Source organism: Sus scrofa, chromosome 13, assembly GCF_054392235.1.
Source record: "Sus scrofa isolate SSC_HxYL_T2T_F1_AM1 chromosome 13, Sscrofa_HxYL_maternal_Yorkshire_Landrace_v2.0, whole genome shotgun sequence".
In the NCBI taxonomy this organism is placed as follows: Eukaryota; Metazoa; Chordata; class Mammalia; order Artiodactyla; family Suidae; genus Sus; species Sus scrofa.
The window spans coordinates 136,481,048-136,507,641 of NC_139395.1; the positions used below are offsets into that span (position 1 = coordinate 136,481,048).

The 26,594-nt window shown below is 46.9% G+C and overlaps 2 protein-coding genes across 70 annotated transcripts in view; one reads left to right on the forward strand and one right to left on the reverse strand.

Annotated features, from left to right (window-relative positions):
- YEATS2 (YEATS domain containing 2) overlaps positions 1-14,307 on the forward strand; it is a 106,544-nt gene extending 92,237 nt beyond the window's left edge. For all 50 annotated transcript variants that reach the window (XM_021069909.2, XM_021069914.2, XM_021069918.2 and 47 more), the window contains 8 exons: positions 3,224-3,326; positions 4,515-4,588; positions 5,980-6,059; positions 6,767-6,968; positions 9,103-9,329; positions 10,142-10,216; positions 11,048-11,121; positions 12,545-14,307. In XM_021069909.2, the coding sequence (XP_020925568.2) occupies positions 3,224-3,326; positions 4,515-4,588; positions 5,980-6,059; positions 6,767-6,968; positions 9,103-9,329; positions 10,142-10,216; positions 11,048-11,121; positions 12,545-12,653 (944 nt within the window). In that variant the 3' untranslated portion in view covers positions 12,654-14,307. The remainder of the gene's footprint in view (positions 1-3,223; positions 3,327-4,514; positions 4,589-5,979; positions 6,060-6,766; positions 6,969-9,102; positions 9,330-10,141; positions 10,217-11,047; positions 11,122-12,544) is intronic.
- MAP6D1 (MAP6 domain containing 1) lies at positions 6,674-23,644 on the reverse strand. 20 transcript variants are annotated; one of them, XR_014824448.1, is made up of 6 exons: positions 23,214-23,644; positions 18,459-18,572; positions 16,803-17,905; positions 16,272-16,356; positions 13,829-13,956; positions 6,674-9,224 (listed from the first exon to the last, which is right to left on the reverse strand). XR_014824448.1 is itself a non-coding variant. In XM_021069931.2 (4 exons), the coding sequence occupies exons 1-3, from the start codon at positions 23,591-23,593 to the stop codon at positions 16,309-16,311; spliced, it is 546 nt and encodes a 181-aa protein (XP_020925590.1). In that variant the 5' UTR covers positions 23,594-23,644; the 3' UTR covers positions 10,899-13,956; positions 16,267-16,308. The 20 variants fall into 20 exon arrangements, 3 of the variants coding, with proteins under 3 accessions (XP_020925590.1, XP_084846621.1, XP_020925589.1); XR_014824446.1 differs by having other exon boundaries at positions 16,267-16,356; XR_014824441.1 differs by having other exon boundaries at positions 18,459-18,576.
- Positions 23,645-26,594: the final 2,950 nt, after the last annotated feature.

Genomic DNA, 26,594 nt, shown 5'->3' on the forward strand with positions numbered 1-26,594 from the left:
TATGGATTTTTACCATAATTTGTATATCCCTTCTCCTGTTAGTGGACATTAGGGTTGTTTCCAGTTTAGGGCTATTGTGTATACGTTTTTGAGAGCATATGTTCTTATTTCTCCATTAGAATAGCTGCCCCAATATAGAAATGCTAATTAACAGAATTTTGTAATTTTTTGAGTGCCAGATTAAAGTGAGTATATGTACACCTAATAGAACTGGAGTATCTGAACTTTTCCTAAGGACTCCCTTCTATTTCTTGATGTCTTGGAATCACTGAGTATTGGGGGAAGAAGAGGTGGTATTCATAGTGAAATTAGCAAGATCCGTTCAATACAAGTCAGTATACATTCAGAAACCGTTTTGATTTCTATATAGAAATTAACTACTAACAACCTACTGAACATTTCTGAGAGAATTTTAAGACCTAACTAAATGGAAGGATATACCATTACAAATACAACAAATTAAAAAAAAGTATATTAATTTACTGAAAGACCTGATATGTTATTCTATTCCCCAAAATGGCATAGATTCAGTACAGTTCCAGTCAGAATCCCTACAGTGTTCTTGTGTTTGTGTGGAAATTGACAAGCTAAGTCTAAAATGTATATGGACATGCAAAGGCCTAGAGCAGCCGAGACATTTTTGAAGAGCAAAAAGCCAGGAGACTTTGGCCACTATTATCTAGATAGTTAGATACATAGATAGTTACTATATACTATAAAGCTACAGCCATTGAGATGGTGTATATAGTCCTGTTTCAAGAATAGACAGAATATAGGATGAGGGAGTAGGAGGTACAAACTGTTGGGTGTAAGATAGGCTCAGGATGCGTTGATACAGGGAGTACAGCCAATCTTTTGTAATAACTGTAAATGGAAAATAACCTTTAAAATTTGTATAGTTTTTTTTTTTTTTTTTTTTTTTTTAATTTTAAGGAATAGACAGAATAGTTGAACAGAAAAGAGAGCCCAGAAATAGACTCACACATATAGGGTCACCTGATTTCATGACAAACTCACTAGGGAAAGGATGTTCTTTTCAATAACTAGTGCTAGATTAATTGGATGTACCCATTTGGGGAAACAACAAACCCTGGCTCCTACCTTTCACCATAAACAAAAATTAATTTGTGTTGGATCATAGACCTAAATGTGAAAGGTAAAACAATAAAGCTTCTAGAAGAGAATATGAAAATATTATCTTCATAACCGTAGGCAGAGATATTTTGTAAACAAAACACATAAGAAATTAGCCATAAAAGAAAATATTGATAAATTGGACTTTGTTAACACTGGGAACCTCACTTTATTAGAGGGACAAATTTGAAAGTCAAGGTCGGGCCACATCCTGGGAGATTTTGGTAGTAGATATATCTGACAAAGGAGTTCCATTCAGAATATATACAGACCTAAAAATCAATATGTAAAAGACTGACACTAGTTTTTTTAAAAGAGCAAGAAATATAAATAGGTATTTCACAGAACAAGATTTTTTGTGTGTGTGTGTGTGTGTTTTGCATTTCTTTGGCCGCTCCCACGGCATATGGAGGTTCCCAGGCTAGGGGTCGAATCAGAGCTGTAGCTGCCAGCCTATGCCAGAGCCACAGCAACGCAGGATCCAAGCAGCATCTGCAACCTACACCACAGCTCACGGCAACGCCGGATCGTTAACCCACTGAGCAAGGGCAGGGATCGAACCCTCAACCTCATGGTTCCTAGTCGGATTCGTTAACCACTGTGCCACGACGGGAACTCCCCAGAACAAGATGTTGAAATACCTCATAAGGAAATATAAAGTTGTTCAGCCTCATCAGTCATCAAGGAGAAATGCATGTTAAAGCCACAGTGAAATACTCTTCTATCACCAAAATTAATAGAATTCACATTACCAAGTGTTGGCAAGGATATGAAGCAATTGGAACTCACATACACTGCTCTAGGACTACAAATTGATGTAGTCACTTTGGAAATCAGTTTGGTGGTTTCTAATAAAGTTAAACATGTATCTGCCCTATGTTCCAACAAATACATTTCTAGGAGATGTATGCTTATGTCCACCCAAAGAAATATACAGACAGTTCTGTTACATTGTTTTTTGGTTGTTTGTTTGATCGGTTGGGTTTTTTTTGGCTGCACCTGGAAGTTCCCAGGCCAGGGATCGAACCTTTGCCAAAGCAGTGACAGTACCGGATCCTTAACTGCTAGGCCACCAGGGAACTCCCACATTATCATTCTTGATTGCTAAAAAGATACTGATGCAAAAAGGTATGCACGGTATGATTCCAGTCATATGAAATTTAAAGTGGACCAAGGTGTTATCTTTGGCAGGGAGGAACCTCAAAAGCCTAAGGGAGCCTGGTTGAGGACTGGAAATATTCTGTGTCTTGGTTGGAGTGGTGGGGGCATGGGTGTGTACATAGGTAAAATTTATCAAACAGTACCCTTAATATTTGTGCATTTTGTGCAAGTTATGCATCATTTCAAAAGGGGAAGATATACTAGTAGATCTCATTTGTAGATCCTTGTTTATAGGAAACTACTTAAGGATGTTGAGTAGGAAAATGTCATTTTAAAGGGTGCTTTAAAGTTTTTCTCATGCTCATATACAAGATGTGTTGTGAGGGAAGAGACTGAGGGCCGAGGAAAGCTGATGTAGAAGCAGTGAGTGTGTGGTCGTGGTATTTTGATCAAAGATGACTGTGGAAGTAAAGGAAGACACATGCTGCTGAGACATCACTGTCTCCTGTCAGTAGATTTGGTGATACTAAAGCCTCATGTGATCAGCTTGGCTTTTTCCAAGCACAACAGATCTAATTTTTGCTTTTTGCCCTGTGTCTCAGGACACTGAGATAATGCTAAAAGTTGATAAGCTTAGCTGGAGAGAGGCTATCCAAAAGGCTATCAGAACTTAGGACAGGCCAGCATTGTTCAAGTGTGCGCGCATGTGTGTTTGTGTGATCTCTCGCAGCAGTGTGGCTGGTCCTCTGAGAAATACCTAAAAACCCATTTTATTGCCCCGCCTTGTCATGAGACCCAGGCTGACAGTTCTCCCCTTGTCTGCTGATCCCGTGACGGTAGGTGCCTCTCAGTGCCCTGGCCGTGCCCCTCAGCAGCTGCTGCAGCAATTTCCTCACTGAGTCCCATGGAAGAGCTTTTGTTTCAGCCTGCACATGTCCTTCCATCATCGAACCCTAACAGCTCTCTCATTGTTGCTCTTCCCTTGTAGTGAAGACTGAACCAGAAACGCCTGGGCCAAGCTGCCTCTCTCAGGATGGTCAGACAGCAGTGAAAACAGAAGAAAGTTCTGAGCTGGGAAGCTATGTCATTAAGTAATTATTTCAGTCCTTTCTAAGAGAGTTGTGCTTTCCATGTTTTTATGATACTTTAAAAAAAAAACCCATCCCTCTGACAGCTGTGTGTGTGTCCAGTTGTGTGTGTGAGTTAAGCCCTTTGTTGGGTGGAAAGCCCCCATGTGCAGTGAACAAGTATCACTGCTTGCTGCATAGCTCAGGGGTCTTCGTTGACCACATTGATGTGACCTTGGAGCTGCACTTAATCTGTTGCCTCAGCAGCCTCAGGTGGATTTACAGATCTCTCTCCATTTGAGCTTGCCACTGTGTATCTCTGCTGAAACTTTGCATATGAAATGTCTTATGATGTAATTCCTCAGGTGTGTACATTCTCTGAGTTTCCACACACCTGTCTGATCTTAAACAGCTGCCTTTTCATGGCCTGTGCATACTCAGTGCCTCTTCTAAAAATAGTCCTTGAAATGTTGTAATTTCTGAATTGAGAACCTACCTCTGACTGCATATTTTGAAGTATCTCTCAAACTGCTGGGAACAGTAGAATCTTAGCCACATTTGTATGAGAGAGTTGTTATAGTGCATGCTGTCACCTAAGATAGGCATTTGTATGACAGAATTCTCTGTTTTATTGACAGTCACATTGCAAAAAGATTACATGGCTGTTGGAGTTCCTGTCATGGCTCAGCAGAAACAAATCTGACTAGTATCCACAAGGACATGGGTTTAGTCCCTGGCCTCACTCAGTGGGTTAAGGATCTGGCGTTGCTGTGAGCTGTGGTGTATGTAGGTCACAGACATGGCTCAGGATCTGGCATGGCTGAGGCTGTGGCGTAGGCTAGTGGCTGCAGCTCTGATTCAACCCCTAGCCTGGGAACCTCCATATGCCAGGGGTGCAGCCCTAAAAAGACCAAAAAAAAAAAAAAAAAAGATTACACGGCTATTTAATTTTAAAATATAGAGGTAATAAAATGTCAGGTTTGCATAATTTATCATTCCTCGTTATTCTTGACTTTTTGTTTTTAAGCATTGAATCCTTTTGGTTCATAAAAAGCCTTTGTATAGAAAAAAGGACATGTTAATATAATTGGTTTAAATTTTAATTCCCTTGGAAAGGGGAACTATATACATAAATTTATGTACACACACACACATATATGGAGTTACAAACTGCTATGTTATTCCTGTTTTAATTTTCTTTATCCTTCTCAGGATAGACCATTTAGAGACTGTCCAGCAGCTCTTAACTGCAATAGTAAAGAAGATCCCATTAATCACTGCAAAAAGTAAGACAATACTGAATATATGGATGCATTTTTTTTAAAGTTGTGAACTACTTGGAGTATTGAGTCAACTTGAATCTCTAGGTGTTGTAATTAATACTAACATGGTAGTTATTTTAGGGGGTTTTAGCTACAGCTGTAGCTTATATGCAGCAGGGTTTTAGAATTCACAATATCATGGTCAGTAGGTTAGTCTTTTACTGATTTCTCTGTGTTTGATCAGCATTTGTTGTACATAAATCATAATTATTTTCTGAATATAAAGTTACATTTGTTTTTAATGTTTATTAATAAGGAAAGAAATTGCATTTGCCTGCACTGTGCCAGACTCTGCAGGCTTATTACATTTGCTGTCCTATTTAATCATAGTCTCTCATGGGATACATGGTGTCATCTGCATTTTACAGATGAGAAAACTAAAGATAAGAAAGGTTGAGTAACTTGCTCAAGATGACTAGCTATGGGTTGTGAGGCAGGAGACCAACCCAGTTTTATTTGATTCATTAATCTTCCATCTCATACTCACTGTCACTCACTCTGTAGAGATGCACAACTCTCAAGTCCTCCAGCAGTGAAATATGCTCTCTCACTGCCCATTGTTAGCAAAACTGAAGTTTGCTTCTCAGCCCCAATGTCTCTGACAAGGTCAGTAGCCCTCACCAAGGGCATGACCCACAGCCTGTGGCTGTGCAGGTGCCTGCTCTCAGGCAGGATCTCTGTGAACATTGATCTAGAGGGAAGGGATGAAGCAGGTTACATTTATATTCATGGGAATATGAAAATGATAGGCCAAGTCGAGACTATCCAACTTTTTTTTTTTCCAGCTGTAATAGCAAAGAAATTATTTCTTCTTTTTCTCCAAGTTCAAGGGGTCATTTTGAAGTAGCTCAAAGTAAATTTTCAGTGATTTTTCTACCCCAGCAGAAAAAAAATTTTTTTCTCTTTTTAAAAAATTTAGATACAGATAGAGAGCATTAGAGCTGAAAGGCAATTCAGGAACCATCTTTCCTTGCGGTCTTATTTTTACAGTTAAGGAAACTGAAGGCAAGAGAGATGATGTAGGCATCTTAGTTAATGGTGAGGCCAGGGCTAGATCTCAGGTCTCCCGCTTCCAGTGAATGCAATTTCCACTTATTTTAATAGACAGTACTGCCATAAAGCTTTCTCTACCAGGGAAGTTGGTCTTCCAAGAAGGGGTGATGTTTTGCGTACACACAACTGAGATGCCTTCTCTTTTAAGGAGAAGGCCTTCTGTGTTATGTTGCATCTGAACTTGCCCAGTAATGAATAAATCCAATAAAGCGGTGTAAGGAAACTTTTGGACATGCCTCCAGCAAATAAGATTTTATTTAAATCATAACTCTATTCAGAGTTTGCTGATATGTATATTCTAGGTGAAGATGCCAGCTGCTTTTCTGCAAAATCTGTGGAACAGTATTATGGCTGGAACATTGGGAAGAGGAGAGCTGCTGAGGTAATCCCATGTCTGCCTCTTTGATGTGCAGGCCACCATGAGAGCCCATGGGAGAAAATAACCAAAGCACATGTGTATTCTGGCTGCTCCCATAAACCTTGTCATATGGAACAGTGATCAGATTTGCAGCATGTTTTGTTGAGTATATGATGGTAGAACTTTTTCCTTAGTTAAAAATCTTATTCTTTAAAGACTTGTAGCTAGTCTTTGAAAGATCTACTTTCTTCTGCATTGGTAAAAATTTCTAAAAATTGGTAAAAGAATTATATATATTAAACTTAAATACTTATTGAGTACTTACACTATGGGAGCCACAATGCCAGACAGTGGGGTTATAAGAGGAAGCAGCTTATACAGAGGCATGCTTAGGAAGCCTTGAAAACATCAGCAATGGGATTGGAGGAGGCTGGAGAGGGAGGGGAAGTAGGAGACCACGGGTAGAAACCAAGTAAAAAACTTTAAAAGGCCAAACCTAGGAATATTAGTTTTATTTCATAAGCATTGGGCAGAAGTTCTTTTACTTTTTTTTTTTTTTTTTTTTTGACCAAGGAGTAACACCATTGTTTTTTGGTTTTTTTTCCTTAGAAAAAAATGATTCTAACAAGTTAGCATGGTAATTTACAATTGGGTGATTTATTTAAACGTACTTCTAAAGTGGAAGAATTTGATTATGGTTTCCCTTCCCACTTCCCCAATTTTTTTTTAAGTGGCAAAGAGCAATGACAATGCGAAAAGTCTTACAAGAAATACTGGAAAAGAATCCACGGTTTCACCACCTGACTCCCCTTAAAACCAAGCACATTGCTCACTGGTGTCGCTGCCACGGCTACACCCCACCTGACCCTGAGAGCCTGAGGAGTGAAGGGGATTCAATTGAGGATGTGCTGACCCAGATCGACAGTGAGCCAGGTAAGTGTCAGGGGAGACTCAGAGCATCACCACAGCAGAGAGGTTTTTCCATGTTACACGCACTCATCTCTCAGCCTCCACAGTTCTTGGGCCTCATCAGCCCCAGCAGTTTTCAAGTGCTCTGTCCTTCAGCTGAAGTGAAGGGACCCGAGGACTCCAGGAGCTGCCTTGGAAAACAGGAGCCTTTGCTAACCTCTGGCCGTGTGTCCCACCTGCCCCCCAGGACACCCCCTACAGAATTACTTGTGCCCAAGTGTCCCAAGTGCTGTGTCCCGGCCAGGCATGTTCCAGCCCATGGCATGCACCAGACACACACCTTTCGTTCAGGAGCTCCCCCTCCTCAGCATCATTTCTCCTTGGAAGACTTTCCTGACCACTTCCTTTCCTCCAGGTAGAAGTAACTTCTTCCTTTGTGACCTTATATTCACCCCCCACATAGACAAGTCTTTGCAGCCTCCTTAAAGATGGAGATGAGGTCTTATCTGTTACTTTCTCTCCAAAACCTAGCTAGGAAGTGTTGGAGGCACAGGTGTGAACAGCTAATAATGTTGCAGATAAAAAGCTTTTTTTTTAGGGCCTCACTCTTGACATATAGAAGTTCCCAGGGTAGAGGGTTGAATGGGAGCTGCAGCTGCCAGCCTACACCACAGTCATAGCCATGCCAGATCCGAGCCATGTCTGTAACCTACACCACAACTCGCAGCAACACTGGATCGTTAACCCACTGAGTGAGGCCAGGGGTCAAACACACATTCTCATGGATACTGGTCAGGTTGGTTTCCCCTGAGCCACAATGGGAACTCCCTGTTGCAGATAAAATGAATTGTTTTATGATAAAGATACAAATAACAGAGCTCTAAGTGGGCAGGTGTCAAGGGGGAGCTATGCATAAAACAAACATGGGGAGAATATTTTGAGTTTCATCTTAAAGAATAAGAAGGGTTGTTTTCTCTTCTCAACCCCATTTCTACAGAAAAACAGGTGCTCCATTCCCCCCGTCTGAGAGAACTAGAAACACAGGGGGGCCTTTAAGACTTAAGTCCCATTTTCTCCATGAAACTTTTCTGAGAACCCAAAGGCAAGGCGACCTCTCTTTTCTCTTATCTGCAGTGACATCTAATGTCAGAACCTTAAGGGTTTGTCAGACTTACATATCTAAGCTCTTTGGCAAGCAGAGACCATGTCCGTACTTCTGTGCTTCACCGGTAGTATACGCAGAACCGGCCCAGGGCTTCTGTTACTGTGGCTGATTAACCTGTGAGTGCCCGGCCTACAGTAGCACAGGATGCCAGGAGCTGGATGCTCTGCCATCACCCTGCGGGGTGCCCTTAACCCCCTCGTGTAGCTGCTCTGGACCTCTTGTTACTTAGCCATAAAGTGAAAGGGGTGCCCTAGAAGATTCCCAGAGCCCCTCCAGGCTTTACAGTTCTTTTTTTTTTTTTTTTTTTTTTTTTTTTTTTTTTGGCTTTTTTAGGGCCACACCCATGGCATATGGAGGTTCCCAGACTAAGGGTTGAATCAGAGCTACAGCTGCTGGTCCACACCGCAGCCACAGCTACACCAGATGCTTGACCCACTGAGGGATCACACCCACATCCTGGTGGATACTGGTTGGATTTATTTCCGCTGAGCCACGATGAGAGCTCCCCTGGCTTTACAGTTATAATACTCTTCGTTGGGCTTTGTATAAATCAGCTTATTAAAGATTGGATGCATGGTATACACTAAAATGTTAATAGTACTTATCTCTGAGCAGTGAGAAGAGGGGTGACTTATAATTTCTCCATTATGCATTTTAAATTGTTCAGATTTAAAATTTGAAAAAAAAAAATCCGTGGGGTGGGAAGATGACCTCATTTTTGGTGGCGTAAGTCAGAATTGTGTGCTGCTTTGACTTAGGTTGCCCTTAACATCATCACATCTACCTTTACACAAGATGCCTGTCTTGCTGCTTGTCTGCCTTATGACTTCTTAGTTCTCATAATTATAGATCCGTAGAATTTCAGAACTGGAAAGAAGGTCAGCTTCCTTGATACCCTTCTTCTTTGGCTCTCAGGCTGTTGGTCTTTTGGGGAGGGGAAGTCCCTCTCTTTTGTCACCACAGCTGCCATAAGACTGATCACCTCTCATTTAGAGTGCCCATCATCATTCTCCTCTGCTGACAACCTCTGCCGGAAACTGGAAGACCTGCAGCAGTTTCAGAAGAGCGAGCCGGAGAATGAGGAGGAAGTGGACATCCTCAGCCTCTCGGAGCCACTAAAGATAAACATCAAAAAGGAACAGGAAGAGAAACAGGAAGAAATGAAATTCTACCTGCCACCAACGCCAGGCTCTGAATTTATTGGTGACATCACACAGAAGGTAGGGGGTTGAGGCCTGTGCTGCTGGATCCCTCACCAGGTTTGGCCTTAGAACCGACAGCAGACGTTCTGCTGAAGTCTGTGTGGTCTCCTTCTGCCAGTAAACCCAGGCTCTGCTCTGAGCACCTGCCTTCCCACATCAGGGCCCTGAGGCAAGAACACGAATTACATTGTAGATGTTGCTCCTTGAACGTGGAATCGAAGCAAAGGCAGCTAGATACAGGCAGTTTTTTACTTTTCATCTTGTCTCTCGTTTGCCTCAGTAGAAGCATCTGTCCCTCATGAGGTGTGTCATAATGAGCTTTCCCTGACATTGCTAAAGCCCAGGTGCCCTGCCTGGGTGTGGATGTGGCACCCACTGCCCTTACAGGACAGCAGAGAATTACCAGCCCACCCCTGAGGGAACTCGGCTGTGCCTCAGTGTTTGCTTACACTTACAAGAGCAAATGAAAAACGGGGCAGTTTCCAATAATCCCTTCACCACCTTTTGCAAGTAGGGCCTCAGAGTCCGATTCCAGGCTTTACAATGTGTTGACCCCCACCATCAGAATTCATGGCAAATCCTTTATTCTCCCAGCAAGGAGATCTGGGGAGTAAGAGCAGGATTATGATAGCATTTTTAACAATCCCTCAGAAACATGGAGTGACAGAACAGCAAATGGCTCCAGTTGCTATATTCTGTGTTTCTTCTCCATGAGTTTTATCTAGAATGTTTGGAGGGTTATTCTTCCACCCAGATATCCTTGCATATCAGAGGATGTGCTTGTTTTTAATGTAGAAGTAGGAACAAATGGCTTCCTTCTGCTCTTCCAGATTGGAATCACCTTGCAGCCTGTGGCACTTCACAGGAATGTGTATGCGTCGGTGGTGGAGGACATGATTTTAAAGGTGGGTGCCTATGGGCAGCGGAGGGGCTGTGAACTGCCCCAGGGGCTGAAGCAGTGAGGGGCCGGCCGGGCAGGACAGTTTGGATCTCAGGCTACCTTGAGTAAGGGACAAGGACAGAAGTAGAAGATGACAGGCTTTAAGATTCTTTTTTTCCCTGTTTTTTAGGGCCGCACCTGTGGCATGTGGAAGTTCCCACACTAGGGATTGAATCAGAGCTGTAGTTGCCAGCCACAGCCACAGCAACTCAGGATCTGAGCGTGTCTGTGACTGAAACCACAGTTCATGGCAACACCGGAACCTTAACCCACTGAGCAGGGCCAGGGATCAAACCCGCATCCTCATGGATACTAGTCAGGTTCGTTTCCAGTAAGCCACAATGGGAACTCCAAAGATTTTTTTTTTTTCTTCTGATTTTTAAATGAACCAAATTGTAGTTCCTCTGAATGTCAAAGCATCAACATCAAGAGTTTGTGTTTGGAGTTCCCTGGTGGCCGAGTAGTTAAGGACTCAGCGTCATCACTGTTGTGGCTCAGGTTACACTCTCTGGCCCAGGAACTTGTGCATGCTGCAGGCAGGAAAAAGCAAACAAAAACAATATCTGACTATGAAAACTATAGTTGGACATAATTTCTGACCATTCAGAATTTCTCAGAGTCATGGTCTCTATCACTGTGGCCTACTGTTTGTAATCTATTATTTGAACCTTTAATTTTTCCTTAAGGACTTTTGGTCCTTAGATACAGTTGTTAGGGTTTGGGATGGGGTCAGCTGCATCCTTTCTTGCCAGCAAGCAGATGGCCATTTTGAGAGTAACAGCATCTTCTGTCGTAGGCGACGGAGCAGCTGGTCAGTGACATCCTGAGACAGGCTTTGGCGGTTGGATACCAGGCAGCATCTCACAACAGGTACCGTACCTCTTTAATCAGTGGCGTCGGGCTCACAGATATTTCCGGACAGTTGCCCACAAAGATGTTTTGTACCTAAATCAGTCCAGTGGGAGGTAGGGGTGTCAGGGCTGGGGACATTCTCAGAGCCAGACTGAGGCGGGTCTGCTTGATGGTTTTGGGAGAATTTCTTGGTTGTGCCTCCCCGCTGCCCCAGCTCTGTAACTTCCCCATCTCCACTGCTTAGACACTGTTCAGTTGGCCTCTGGTATGTTACAAGGTTGAGTAAATAGCAGCCCTTTGCAGTTAAAGGTAACAACAGTGTCCACTTCATGTTAGACTTGGGGCCAGGTACTTGCATATATTACCTAATTTGTTTATCATTGCAGAACTCATGCTCCCTTTTTTAAAAATCGGGAACCCAGGTTCTGAAGGGTTATCTTGTTTGGCTTTCCTAGCCAAGTACATGATAGAACCTAGATTTAAACTTAGATCTCATTGGCTCTAAAGCCTGCAAGCTCACCACTGCTCTTTGCAGCCTCTCTCATTGTCATTGATTGGGACTCTGCATTTTGCTCTTTTCCTGGGCCCTGACAGAATGGTAGACAGGCCTTTGTTCTACATTTGGTCGTTCCCTTCAAAGGAAACAAATTAACTGTATTCCATTGCATGTAAAGGCTGCCATAAATTAATAGAATCTTAACAGCGTACCCAAAGACATGAGGAGGCCTGAATCAGAGGAATATTATTAGGTCAGACTGGACAGGAACATAACACATGGGGCAGTCTAGACAGTCCTTTATGAAAAGCAGGGGACAGAGGAGTTCCAGTAATGCTGCTTGTTGTCCTACTTGAAATCTGAGAGTGGGCTGAGTGCCTCTGGCCCCCTGCTCACCTCCATGGTCCCAGCTGTGGAGACACAGAGTGACCTGACTGCTTTTGATAAGAACACGAACATCACACCCCAGCATAACACCATCTCCCATCTTTCCAAGGGACGGGAAATGTGGCCCTTGTGTTCCGTGGTGCTTTGACTCCGTTTTTACTGGCCAAGACTGAATTATAGTATCATTCTGTTCTGCGCTCCACTTTACTTCCTTTATCTTTTCTCAGTCCTCAAAGTCTTTTTTTGTTGGTTTGTTTTACCTTAATCATTCAATCAACTTCTTGAAATCTGTCTCCTGCCTATGAGTGGGAAGTCCCATTTGAGCCCTAAATAGAGCTGGCTGTGAAGAGGTCACATCTCACCAGAGTCAAAGGAATTAGTGGGAAAGAAGAGAAAGGGAGGAAGAGAAGCACCTGGCCGCTCCCCATCCCCAGAGTAGCACCAAACCATCATTATCCCCGCCTGTTAGGGCCTGTACACAGATGGTCCTTTCGTAGCTTAACTGATTAAATTATGTAGAGAGAGAATCACTCCTCATATCTTTGTTTTTTGGACCAGGATTCCCAAAGAAATTACAGTGAGTAATATTCACCAGGCCATTTGTAACATTCCTTTTCTGGACTTCCTCACAAATAAACATATGGGGATTCTGAATGAAGATCAATGAATGGAACGAAGAAGGCCCTAGGAAAGCAGGATTCAAAGCCTCGAACTGTGATGACTCTTCTGTTTGGGAGAGCAGGTCATTCTCTGTGCGTCAGAATATCATGGCCACCAAGCTGTTGGCTCCACCTAACACCACCAGAGCGTCAGTCCCAGGTCAGATCCCTTTAGGACAGAAGTCTGTTTCCTGATTGCAGCGTGAAGACGAGAGTGGGTGCATGCTCTGGCAGCTGGCTTTTGTTCACCGTGCACACTCCGTCAGTCTCAGAGTGGGGCAGGCCATGTATACCAGGCCCTTCTCTCCTCTGGGTGTTTTCCAAGGGACAACCTTGGGCCCGAGACTCCTTGCATGAGATGGAAAAGGGGTCTAGCAAGCTAGAGATTCCACCCATCCTGTGGGCTGGGGTTATAGGCAGCTGGTAACATCTGGAAGGAGGGTCAGGCTTCACACTCAGCAGTGGCCGTGGTGAGGAGAATCCACACTCAGCCCTCGGGAGTCGGCTCAGGAAGTGGTGAGGCTGTGTGGAGAACACCCAGGCCTCGGAGGCTGAAGCTGGGCAGAATTTCCTGGAGCACAAGAGAATTACTGCACCCAGCCTCAGAGCACTGTCAAGGGATGGGCAGAACCCAGCACAGGTCAGGAAGAGTTTTGACTACAACCAGGAAAGGTCTTACTTTGTTAGTAGTAGACACACCCACCAATCCCAGACACTCTGCAGACGTACACAAGCCTCGAGTGCTGCCGGGCGGAGAGCTGGTTTCACACCATTTGCACCGTCTGCCGGAGCTTCCGCAGCCAAATCTGTGTGGAGAGGCCAGTGGGGAGCAGCCCATCAGTCATTTTGGTGTCCTCCTCTTCTTTGTCAAGGAGTCTTTCCCAAGAAGTGTTTCAGACAAACCCTTTGAGTGCCTTAAAGGTAGAGAAATGACTGCTGAAGCTGACAGGGATGTCAGTGCTGGGAAGCAGAACGAATTGTGTCAGAAGCAGAGCCCCTCTCAGGAAGCAGGCATGGACAGAAGAAGGAAGGTTAGCAGCGCCCTGTGTGATGTCCAGTTTCATTAAAGAACCTCTGCCCCAATCTTTCTGACAGTCTGTGTGGAAGTTAAGAATTTATTCTCAGTTAGGAATCTGCTCCAAGAGAATTTGAAACCCTATGAGTCAGAGTCAGAGAAACTTACCCAAGCAGGATAATCCGTGTTTTCATGAATCCTCTAGATGTTTGAGTCGGGAAAAGGCAGGGAGGCAGTGACCAGAAGCCTGTCCTTTTTATGCAGCATCTGAGGAGGGCAGGTGCAGGAGGATCTGTCTGTTCAGTAAGGGAGAGGGAGGGCCCTGGCTTAGTAATAAAATAGTGTTGCTAAAAAGGCTCAGATCTTCTATATATCAATACTCCAGACAAGGTTAATGGATAAGTGTAAAAATTCATTCAGCAGTGGACTGTGACTCGGATCTGCAGGATGGAAGATTTGATCCATATTACAGATTGTTATTTCAGATATGAATAACCCCAAGAAATTATCTTTTTGCAAAAAAAAAAAAATAGTAAGTATAATAGTCCCCATATATGTCAATGTTTGCAATGTATTTGTATCATAATGTGTAACATAATTGTGGAACAAAAATACCTACAATAAATCTTTGACTATTTGAGATGGGATTTTCTGAGTTTGGAGCACTGCACTTGGGTAGTGTTTTTCTTACGTTAGGTTACAAAGAGCTGGGATGGGGCAGAGGTAAAGGTGTTTATTTAAATGAATTCTTCCACTTCTTTCCAAAAAGAATTTGCAGCTAAATAAAATAAAGGATTACAGATATATAAAAATCTGCAGAAAATTTGGAAGATGTGTGGACATAGTGATTTCTGACAGCTTTGGGGCAATGGAGAACTACCTAACGAGCTCAGAGCCCCCTCAAAGTCAAGCCCAGACCTCAAAGCTCCTGTTGTCTAACGAAGAAACACCCTGGTTTGAGTGGCAAGAGAGAAGGAGTCTGTGCTGAGGCCTCAAAAGAATTACTCTAGTGACCCAGTCCTGTTGGGACCAGCTGCTGTCACAGTGGCTAAAAAGTTACAGAAAGTGCAGAAATAGTTCAGAAATGACTACTGTTTATAGCCACCCTTAATAAGAGCTCAAGGCTTTGATAACTTTGGTTCTTGAAAGGTAAGAAGTCCTGCGGAGAGAACGACATGTGACACAGTCCAGATATGTGGCTCTTTTGGGACCAGACTTGATTAGTGTCCGTCTTTAGGGAGTTGAGTGGTCTGAAAGGAGGAGGAGAGGGGCCATTGCTTAGCCCCCCTTCCTGAATGTTATTTGTTTCAGCAGCCACAGGACAGACAGCCTAGTGTCACAGGCAGTACCTTAATTGGAGATGCCCTCTTCCTGACCGATGGGGCCAGTGGGACTGACCTTGCTCAAGGGTAAGGTCCGCTGTCTGCCCCAGGATGGGCACAGGGCCATGGTGTTCTCAGCAGCTGATTTTGGGAGTTTGACCTAAAATCCTGGAGTTATTACAGGTATGGAAGTATTAGTATTTGTAATGGGTTTTCTAAGTCTGAAGCACCCTGGTGCAGAGAAAGGCGGGACTTTAAATGCTGATGAAAGGACGTGAGGCGGTGGGGGCTGCCCTCTGCTTGGGCCTCCTCACGCTGATCAGGCTGCCACTGTTGTACTGGCTCTGGTTGTGGAATAATTAATACTGAACTCTTTCTTTTGGCTGAAACTAGCTAACAGATTAAACTGCTTTTAAATTTTTGAGTAAATACAAAAATGATTTGTAGAAACCTTAGCAAATAATTGTAAGGTGTAAAACATTTTAAGTTACCTGTAGCTCCCCTTCTCAAAGATAACCACCATTAATAATCCGGTGCGTTTCTGTCTTTGTATTATATATATAACCTATGTGAGTTGGAACCACGTGGTTGAGGCTGTTACTGTGTCAGTTGCTTCTTAAGGCAGCGCCACTAACATTGTATCTTAAAGCCTTATGTTAAGACCCAGAGTGAGTGGGAGGAAGGTTCTTTGGAATCCAGATCTAATAACGAAGAGTAGGAAGGAAGGCTGTTGCGCTAGGGTGTTCGTGAAAAGCTGTTCTTGGGCTGCGGGATGCCTCCCGGAGGTCAGGCCTGTCTCAGGCCGTGGGTGCTACCCCCGCTGCTGCAGAGCTGATGCTGATGGGAGGGGGCAGCCTGCTTTTCCCAACTCAATGAAAGGGCTCCCCAGGCAGGCTCTAGGGAAAGGCCAGTTCTACTGTGTGACATGGGCAGGCACCTCAGATGGACCAGATCTGTAGATGAGGGTAAAGCCGGCTCCCAGGAAGAGACACTTGGATAGGAGAGAATAAGGACGGCAGCTGGGCTTTGTTGGCCGTTTACTGTACTGAGCACCAAGCACAGAAACACGAATTCTCTTAGCAGGGTATGGCGGGGGTGTATTATCCTCATGTTGCAGATAAGGAAACAGAAGCCTAAACTGCTGGCAGCTAAGTGAGTGGAAAAGCCAAGATCTGAGCCCAAGCCTAGCTTCACAGACAGTCCTTTTACCCCAGGCTCCTGGCAGGGTTTGGGGGGGGAGTAATTGAAAGAGGAGGTTGGTGGGTTCCATAAAATACTACATACGGCACCATTGCGACTGCAGCCCAGGGTGAGAAGCCTCAGAACCTACAAGCCTCCAAGGGACAGCAGCAGTAGCCAAGGCACATCACAGTCCTGTGACCGAGAGGAGGATAAAGGAAGACATGAGAAGGTGCTCATGTTTGTAAGTAATTTAAAGAAATAAGTTAACAAGAAATTGAAACAGTACATTTGCATTTTAGTAAAATCTGAGATTGTACAGTTAATCTGTTTGCTTCTCACAGAATGCCCAGCAGGCAGTCTCTTTTCTCTTAGAAACATCTAACATGCAAACCAATGAAGTCTGAAATAATAGAACCCTTTGTGTAAGCATATGGTTTTGCTTTTCTCTTTAAAATTATTCTCTCAGAGCATTTCCTTTGTTGGAACAAGGAGAAGGGCTGTGCCTGCTGGAGCCAGGAGCTAGCACCTCTGAGGGGACGGCCCCCTCGCAGCCTGAGCTGGAAACACGCCCCACCTCCCACTCTTGAGCTGCTTCTAAAACCTGAACGCCACCTCCTGTGGCGAAAGTAAATGCTCACCTAGCTAAGCCCCTTGTGGGCTGGAGGGGAATAAAGATCCGAGGGGAAATCCTTGAGTTTCCTTAGCAATACTGTCCCAAGCTGGTGCCTCTCAGGTGTAAAAGGAACACAGACTCCTTCAGATGTTTCAAGGGCTGCTGTGCAAAGAGGGGACCAAGCTGGTTCCAGGTGGCTCCATTAGCTGGAATTTATCGAGAAAGTCAGGAGAGGGCCTTCCAAAAACAAAATGAGCTGCCTCCTCGACAGGTAGTGAGCTCCCTGTAATGAGGTGACTTTTTAAAGGTCTTTTAGGGAATGAGGTTAATGCCACCCTTTCCCCCCCAAAGCTCTGTTTTTAGCCAGTGTGTATAGTAGTTCCCATCTAGTCATTAATATGTTAAGGGGACAGCACTGGAGCTTGTGAGGTTCAAAACCCTACCACATGGTAAATGTCATTGGTTTGGTACTTCACTCATCCCAAGAAATGTTTGGTTAAAACCAGGGTCATCTTGGCCATAAAGAAATTGTCTTTAAAGTTGAAACGGTATGATTGATACTTTGTTTCTTTGGGAATTTCTCCCTGGTTACTCGTTGGCATCATCATGAGTCCCATGCAGGGGATAACCTAAGATTTCTCGTACAGCCTGAACGAGTGAGCCTTTTGCAGGACTATCCAAGGCTATTGCCTTGGGTTACCATAGGTTATAAAATTATCATGCAGCCTGGGAGGACAAAGGGGACATTACTGGATCTTCCGAGGACCTATTATGTCCATATTCCTCAGCCCCCAGGGACCAGTTCTTGGTAGAGTTGATCAAGTTCTTCAGATTTAAAAACCGAAGGGCAGCCAAACGAGGCAGTTAAAGATCCAAAGCCTTCTGCACACTTCTTGAGGAAGAAGAGGGTGGCGTGGTGTCCCTCCTGGGCCTCTGTTCTGCCCGCGAGGAGCGGTGCCTCTGCACAGGGTCCATCCGGACCAAGACCTCACCCAGCCCCTGGGGCACGGGTTCTGTTGCCCAGGGCTCACTCCTCTCGATGGACAGTCACACGTTGAGGATCCGGGGTGCAGGGGCCTGGAAGATGGCTGAGGGATTAGGGGTGAACTTCTTCCTCACCTCAGGGACCTGAGACAGACATGAAATGTTGCCACAGATCAGTGGAAACATGGCCTTTTCCTCGACTTTCCCCCTACCCATGAATCCAGGGAAAACATCCCCACTCTGCCATCCTCGAAAGTTGCTGAACCGAAGGGTCTTCAGGGGAAACGTGCATGTGCATTTGCAGCCGCGTGGACCCTGGAGTCTGCTTCTGAAGCCTCCTTTGGGTTGAGTCAGGAAGCTGAGCAGCCCCACCTCCCATCCATCGCCTCCTCTCACGAATGCCAAGCACTGGGAGGGCTTGTCAGTGGTCAACGGTAAGAGTGGGATTTAGGAGGGGAAGAGACCCCCTGCTCCCCAGAGACGCCAGCACTAGGGGGACACACAAGCGGCAACAAGAAGCACCTTGGTTTTCTGTTTGAGAGGGATGATTGGCTCTCTGACACCACTGTCCCTGTATAATGCCATCCTACACCATCCAAATCTGACTCCTTGTCCCTAACCTGGAAAAAGACCTCTGTCCTCAGCCCTGCAGCCAGGCACTCAGCCCCTCATCCCACAGCATCAGCTTCGGACTGACCTGGAAGCCAGCCCCAGGGCTGCCGTCCCATCTGGAGCTGTGGGTTGTGATGACTGTGGTGGGTTTCACCTTTGTGGATTTGGACGGTTTCACTCCAGTCCAGGCCTGGAATTCCTGTCTGGAACAGAGGACACATCACAGCCTTGCACAGAGCCATCCTCTCCCCTAGCCCCTCAGAAGCTATTGCCTTTGCCACGGGCTTCCGTGTTCCTGGCCAACACCCGTCCACTGCTGAGATGCTGCTTTGGCTGCAAATGTTCCTTTCTCTCCTTAAAAAGGCAGAACCAGCGGAAGAAGCACAGACTCCGGACTAGCCCTCTGCTTCTGAGAGCTCCACTGGGAGGTCTGCTCACCCCAACCCCACAGGGCATAGGAGCAGAAACTTTCTCCCCTGTTGCCAACAGGCACAGGATGCATGGGAAGCTCCAGCAGCAGTTGGGATCCTCCTGTCCCGGCAGGCACCTGGCCTGCACGGGGCCTTAAGGGGAGCACTTTCCAGCCGTGCCCTCCAGGGCTCCCTCTCTCGTCTCCAGGCCACTTCAAAGGGTCCTGGAAGCCCAGAACCAGCGAAGTCGCTCACCTCCAGCCCATGTCACTGGCGGACCTTAGATCCTGAGGAGGTGCTGGCCTGGACAGTGCACAGCACAGTCCTCCATAGTTACCACTTAGGAGGAAAATGAGGCTCAGGGTTATGTTTAATTTTTAGTAATTTTTTAATTATCTGCTGCAAAAGGGAATAAATCATGGTGACTCTCTCAAGAAACTAAAGATGGCCTGGCTTTTGCCTGTTGCTGTGTGCTCGTGCAGTGCAGGGAGGGATGGTGGTCTGCCCCCGGCTTGGGGTAGAAGCTCCCTGGAGGGAAGGGACAAGGCTGGCACAGCCTAGCTCCTTGTGCTCAGCGTTCCATGTTCTTTAACTCTTCAATTCCTTTAAACAAACAAAAGAAGACCTATTTTAATTCTATCAACTACACTATTAAATGGCAGAGCGCTCCCGTGCCCACAGGAACCCTTGTCATAGTGATGTTGTAGGGGAAAGTGTCCAGCTGGCCGGGGGCAGCACCCACATGTGGGCTGGGTCTGAGCCTATCTCCCATCCACAGTCCTGGCAGGATTCCAGGCCCTGAGGTCAACAAAGCTGCCTTTTCTCCCTGGCAGCAGCACAGCTGGGCACCACTGGGCAGGCCACGTGTGCAGAGAGCAGCTGTGTTTTTTCATGGTCAGCACTTGGGTGCCAGGAAGTGAACTGGGCCAGGGCCCTATCAGATAATTTTTGCTTCCAAAGCTGCAAGGTTTCAAGACCAGCTGCCCAAGCCATCTGCTGCTCTGTTTCCTCTGGGAAGCAGGTCCTCCCCTGGGTGTGCCCTTCTGTTCCCAAACTGAGCTGTGCCTTGGGCCAGGCAGCCCAAGCCTGCTACCTCAGGGTGGTTGCAGGGGGTCCCAGAGCAGGAGGCAACCAGAGCCAGGAGCTAGAGCAGTGCCTGTGGCTGCTCCTGGGGCAGGGCTGGTACTAGAGCTAGGAGCAGGGGAGATACTACAGTGGGGATGGAGAAGGGACACTGCAGACAGGGCCTGGTAACTGCCCAGAAGAGGAAGCAGGCAGACTCATGGCTCTACATGAGATAATAAAAATACCGGACTAGCCAAGTTCACTGTGCCTCCCCCCACCAAGCAGACTCCACTATCATCCACCTCATGGGAGCCTCAGCTGGACTCTGAGGGCCACAGTCCCTCCCACCGAGAGGCAGAGGACCACTCAGGGTATCATAGACTGAGGATCCTGGGCCTGGGTTGTCAGCCCAAAACGGCTTCAAGCAAATCGCTTAACTTCCCTGAGCTTTCAAGTTGGACAGTTGGAAAAGAGGGAGTTAAGTCTGGCACTTTGACTATTAGCCCTTTAACTGACTCAACCCAGGAAGGAGGGAGGAAGATGACTGAGGAAGGAGATCGTCCAGAAGTGGGAGAAGCTAGAGTTCTGGAGGGGGAGACTCTAGAAGGAACTGGTCAGGAGGAGAGTCCCAGGCTGGCAGTGGGCAGGACCCCGCTGCCCATCTGGCTGAGCGAGTGAGGCAGGTCAGTTCTCACCTGGAGACCAGGGCCCTGGCAAGGAAGGAACTGCTGGGGTGAAGAAAAGTAGCCACAGTACTATGATCTCTTAGGTTCCCTGTGAGCATCTTTCAAGAAGGCAAGCGGGATGGAGTCGCTCATGTCAGTAGTAGAGCCAGGAGGTAGAGGGTCCCAGAAGTCAGCTGGCATGGTGCTGGGGGAGCCAAGTTCAGCAGTGACCTGTGTCTCTGCCAGGCAGCCCAGCTCTTACTATTTCTGCTTTACAAATGAGGAAAGGGTCAGAGGGACAAGAGATCCACCAAGCTTAGACACCAGGAGTGAGAGCTAAGAGCTCAGTGTGTCCCAACGCTTGTCGATATCTGCTCACCCCTGATCAAGGAACTGCCTGATCCAGAGGCGGCAGCATCTTAGGGGATGATAACCTGTTGGGGGCATCAGTTTAGCCTCTAGGTAAGACACACTCAGATTCCACTCTGCTCTGCTCTGCGTGAGCTCACAACAGCCACTCAGGTTGCTCATCTGTAGAGTGGGAACAGCAAGAACTGAACTGATCCCAGAGGGTTAGTGTGCATCTTCGGGAGACAATACATGGGAACCCCGAAGCCTGGTGCCTGGCTCATGCTAACCAAAGAGTATTAACTAGTACCTTTAGTATCACTTGAGCTGGAAGGACCAGCAAGACATTTCAATCTGCCATCTGCTCATCAAAGGTGAGGGACTGCTTCTAAAAGCTCAGCCTTCACTGGACACTCCCAGTGAGCAGCTCAGCACCAGGCGAGGCTCACCCATCACACTCAATCCTAGTTATTAGAAAGCGCTTCCCTTCCTTAAGCTGAAGCCTTCTCCCTGCCAGCTCTGCCCTGGGTCTGCACATTTGAGGGTGCTGCACACTCAGGACTTCTGGCCTTTGAGACCCATCACCACTCAGGCCACTGCAGCTGGTTCAGGGTCCGGTCATGCATCAGTTAGCACTGTCCACTGCCTGCCTAGGGCCTGGCACTGTGGCTCAGTGTTTGTTCCACCCAATGTCCTTGCCTGCGTTTCTGCAGCTCAGTTTGAGCACACATCCCTGAACACAGGCCTCACCCTGCAACAGTCACTCCCACTGAATTCCTTAAAACCTGCATGTCCATGAAGGCACCTCTGGGAGATGGAATGTTCCACCTGTCTTGATTATGGTAGTGATGCCCAGCTGTATACTTATAATGGATGGAAATTTTACCTCAATACATTTGCCTTTTTTTTTTTTTTAACAGTTGCTTTTTAAAAGTAATAAAATTATAGGGAAAAGTTCATACCTTTTGGTCTTTAATTCCACAGGTAGGAATTTATACTAAAGAAATTATGGTATAAGCAAAGACTGGTATAAGCAAAGAATGCTTATCATAGAAATTATTTTTCTCTAAAAAAATTTTGTTAAAGGTAATAAACATATTTTTGAAGCAGTGGCTCAAAAGAGCAAAGGGAAAAGTCCTTCAGTCTCCTTCCACCCCCAGGGAGCATCCACAACTCCTTCCCCTTCTTCCTCTCCCTCGAGATTACCATTTTTTCACGCATCCATGCAGAGGCATCTTACACTTATTTCAGCAGCTATGTATATTTCAGCCCCTTTAAAAACACAAATAGTAGCAGACATACGGTTCTGCATCTTTTTTTGACAGGTACCTATGGAAGATCTACTATCAGGACATTCTGGGTTTCCCAGAGCCCATCCTATGGCAGCGCTATAATTAAAGGATAGTGGAACTGTTTCCATTTTCTGCTGTACAGTGTTAACACATACCTTATATTCCTTAGCTCCCACCCTATGTTCAGGGTTACCTGTAGGGAAAATTTCTGGAAATGAAGTAACTAGATCAAAAGAACAGTGTTTGTAATAGGCCCAAATTAGAAACATTCCTAAACATTCAATGACATGAGAGTAGGTTAGTATTTGGACATACTGCCTACTCATTAAAATTCATGTTGTAGAAGAACATCTAGTAACAGACCTATATACACAAGACATGAAAAAAGTGTACAGTACAAATCTAACCATCGAAGAATTATAAACAGATATGCACTCCAATCCATATTAAGGATTAGAAACAACAGTTTGGGGTAGGATGAAGGGTAAACCCATTTTCTACACTACACAAAATAATTTCTGTGATTTCAAATTTTTCTACAGTGAGTACACATCACTGTTGTAATAAGAAGGGCAAAACCCCTCAGTTGTCCAGGCCAGAGCTGAGGACACATAGGCCTGCCCTCAGTCACTCAGTGGGATCCCCAGGGGACCACCCACTAGGAAGCCGTGCACTTGGTCCTCACCACAAACAGAAGACACTGGCTCAGGCAGCTGGACTGCGCGCACCTCTCCTATGGCTGGGCCCCCCTGGTGGAAGTTAAGGGGAAGCAGGTTTAACTCAGTTGAGGGCAAGCATTTCTGACAGGACTGCCCGAGAAGCCAGCGAGTGAGGCAGTGAGCTCCCCACCGAGGTGAGTCTGGTCAGGGAGCACAGGAGACGCTGGCAGTGCCAGGGACCAAAGCGGATTACCTCAGAGGCCGCCTGCAGCTCTTAAGTTGTGTGTGGGATGGGAGCTCCAGGCTCCTCCTCCCTCCTAACCACCCTGGTGCTCCTGGCTCCCGGGGCTCAGACCCCTCCGACATGGGGCCCAGATACCGTGCGCTCCCCTGGCCCTCACCTGTACGACGTGGTCGCCGCTGCAGCTCCGTCCGCATCTCCGATGGGGAGCACATACACCCCCCGGCCAGGGGGCGCTGGGGGCTTGACCCTGCGGCTGCCCGCCCCGGGCCTGCGAGCCTGTGCTGTATCTCTCGGCCCCGCGGGCGCTGTCCACACGCCAAAGTCCCGCTGGTACTGAGTAAGCGGCACGTCCCGGCTGGGGTCCCGGCCGCCCACAGGGGACGGGCACTTGCGCGAGGCGGCACTGCCCGGGCCCGGCTCCTCGATCTCGAGGTCCGAATAGCTGTGCAGGGTCAATGGCACGGCCACGTCGGAGCGGTCCAGCTGGTTCCAGCGCCGCGCCAGGCAGCAGAGGCGGCTGATGCAGGGCCACGCCATGCCGGCCCGGCCGCCGCTCGGCTCCCCGCGCTCCGGCCGCGCTGCCCGCCCGCGGCCCCGCCCCCGCAGCCCTCCCTGCGCCGCCGCAGCTCCGCCCCCTGGCCTAGGGGTGGCCACCCAGGGAGCTGGAGGGCTGGGGACCGCGCCAAGAGGCCAGGGCCGCGTGTGCTGGGATGCAGCAGCCTTGGCGAGGGAAGAGAGCGCGACTGGAGGGGTGCCAAAGCCATAGTGGGTTTGTGGGGGGTAGGGCTAAAACCGCCCGGAGGCATTTACAAGTGTCCAATTTGAAGAATGTTTCGTAATTTAATCCGAAATTCCTTAAATGTTATTTTATAAATTGGACCCAGCTTCGCAGAGGCCGAGGGCTGCCTGGCGACAATTACTAGTTGATTGCCCTGGGCCAGCACCCAGGCCGCAGCACGCCTCCCCAGGGTCTGTGTGGTCTTGCCGACGGGGTAGCAGCCAGATTTGTGCGCGGCTGCACCACGGGGCTCGCAAGCAGGGGTAGAGGCAGAGATGAGAGGATCCACAGGGAAGACCTGCGCTTCCCAGAGAACGCGTGTGTGAATCAGCCTTTATAATGCCAAATTTGTGAAGGCCAATTCAGCTTCCATTGGCATTTCCTGAGGTCTAAAATCCCTAATTTTAAGGCATGGGCCACAAAGTCTTGATTTAGCTTTATAAAGCTGCTACGAATTTTTGGCTGCTGTTAAAAAAGTTCCCTAGAGCTAAGTATGGGGAATCTTCCAGGCTAAAGATCTGTCTGTTTAAGGCATGACAGGGTATCAAACAACTCCCTGGCCACTCTTAAAAGGCTTCCTGAATGTTTGACATAAGCCTTCAGTATGCACCGCGGACCAATTACTAACAACACTAGTGAAACAGCATTAACCACCTAGAACTCCATCTCAAGCCTACATTTGGACGGTGTCCAGACTGCACCTCAGAAAACTGCAGTACAGCCACTGCCAGAGAGAATACAGATTCCTCTCCCAAACTATTGCCTGTCTTAGCTTGAAGGCACAGCAAAGTGACATGACAAATGCCCCAAAGTGGCAGCAGTTCAGCTGCTTCAGCCAGGCCATGGCCCAAGAGACAGCAGAAGAGGAGCCGTGTGTACTGAGGACACTGGGAGACTGAACACCTGCTTAGGTAAGCTGCCTTTGTGCGACCCTGGGTGCCAAGGCCCCAGGTCAGCCACTCTAGAGATCAGTGACTAAAACACTCCATCATGCAGGAAAAAAAGAACAGCTCTTCTTGTTTTGATTTCTCCATTAATTAAACAGAGAGCAGTTACTGTGTGCCTAGAGTAATGCTGGTGCCTTCAGGTTTGCAGTGCAGTGGGCAGCAGACACGGAAACCAGTGTGACAGAACTTTCCAACAGTGGAAGGAGGACCGGGGGTTGGACTTGCTGCCTGTAACAAGGGAGGGCGGCTGGGTCGGGTGAGAATGCAGAGTCCAGGGGCCAAGGGTTCAGTCAGAGGCAGCAGAGGCTGGACCATGGAGGGCTTGCTTGGTAGCCACACTAGGGAGTTTAAGTTCTTCACAGATGACAAAAGGAAACGACTAAAGTGTTTTGAGTGTTCTGTGGCCCTATGGAAAAGTACAAGGACATTTTGGAGAGCAATTGGAGAGCAGTCTTAACAGTCCAGGTTAGAGACAAGGGATTGGACTTAAGGCACAGAAATAAGAGGAGAGGGAATCTAGAATGGCTCCAGGTTTCCGACCTGAGCCAGAAGTGGTATTTGATGTACCTGTGCAGTGGGGTCCCAGCACGTAGACACGTACTGAGAGCATGGAGACATTCCGTGGGTCCAGAGCTCAAATGAGATAACTGAAGCCCCAGGAAGCAGAAGAGAGATGAGACAGCTAAGGCTGCACTCCTGGGACCCCACACTTCAGAGGACAGTGGGGGCAGCACAGGCTGAGGGGCACACAAGCCAGGCAGACCACGGCCTTGGGGTGGTCATGTGTCAGCAGAGAAGCCAAGATGAGAAATTAAGATACCCCAGCAAGCAAACAGGACAACAGGGACAGTTTCCAAAGCTGCGGACAGTTAGGCTTGTGCTTCCAGAGCTGTGTGCTGACCTCCGAAGGCCTGTCACAGGGAAAACGGTGACTTTCTAACCGCTCCTTCCCAAACCATCACAAAGCAGGGAGAGGAACCGTGTCTTCATTGCCTGTTTTCCTGGTCTGCCCACAGAGGACAGGAATTTCATTTTGGCCTCCATACGGAATGTCCATATGATAACAGCCTCACATCCCATTTTTGAAAAACACCACTTGCCTCATCCGTAGGTCACAGGGTTGTTAGCATCACTACATATTCAGAAACACAAAGCACAGCAGTGTGACCTTGGGCACCGCCCACACACCACTGCCCTGGCTCCTTACTGGCAAAATGAGGGCTGGGTTAAAAAATTTTTCTCCCCTCACAGTGACATCAGAATAGAATCCTCTGCCTGGGAGAATGACTGGAACTTTGCAGTAGAGAAGAGTCCAGCTTGGTGGAAAAAATAAGAACCACCAATTTCTGGACAATTCCTATGTGCTGGGTATGTGGTGCCATTCAGCTCTCAATACCACGTGCAGTGGGCACCACTCCCTCTCCCTGGGAGGAGGGAGCCATGCTGTGCCCACCGCAACCCAAGCTCAGCCCTCCTGTACAAGGTGCAAAATTTAATGTGACCTTTTGAGAGCGCCAGATTTTAAAACTCTCCTATAAATCCTTTCAAGAAAAACGCTGAAATTCTCAAACTGCATTTCCCAAAAGTAACTCTCAATCATGAGGACAAGTCAGTTTCGCTACAGTGAAGCTGTATGATGATGACTACATCAGGAAGATGCGCCACTTCAAAGAAGGTACATTTCCCAACATAAGATGAAATTAGGCTCAGAGTCAAGTCTGAGTTTATACAAGATACTTCCTACTAATTCTTAATTTAGCTACAACTTTAACCTAGAAAGCAAAACCTAAAAATAGCTTTTTGTATATGCCGC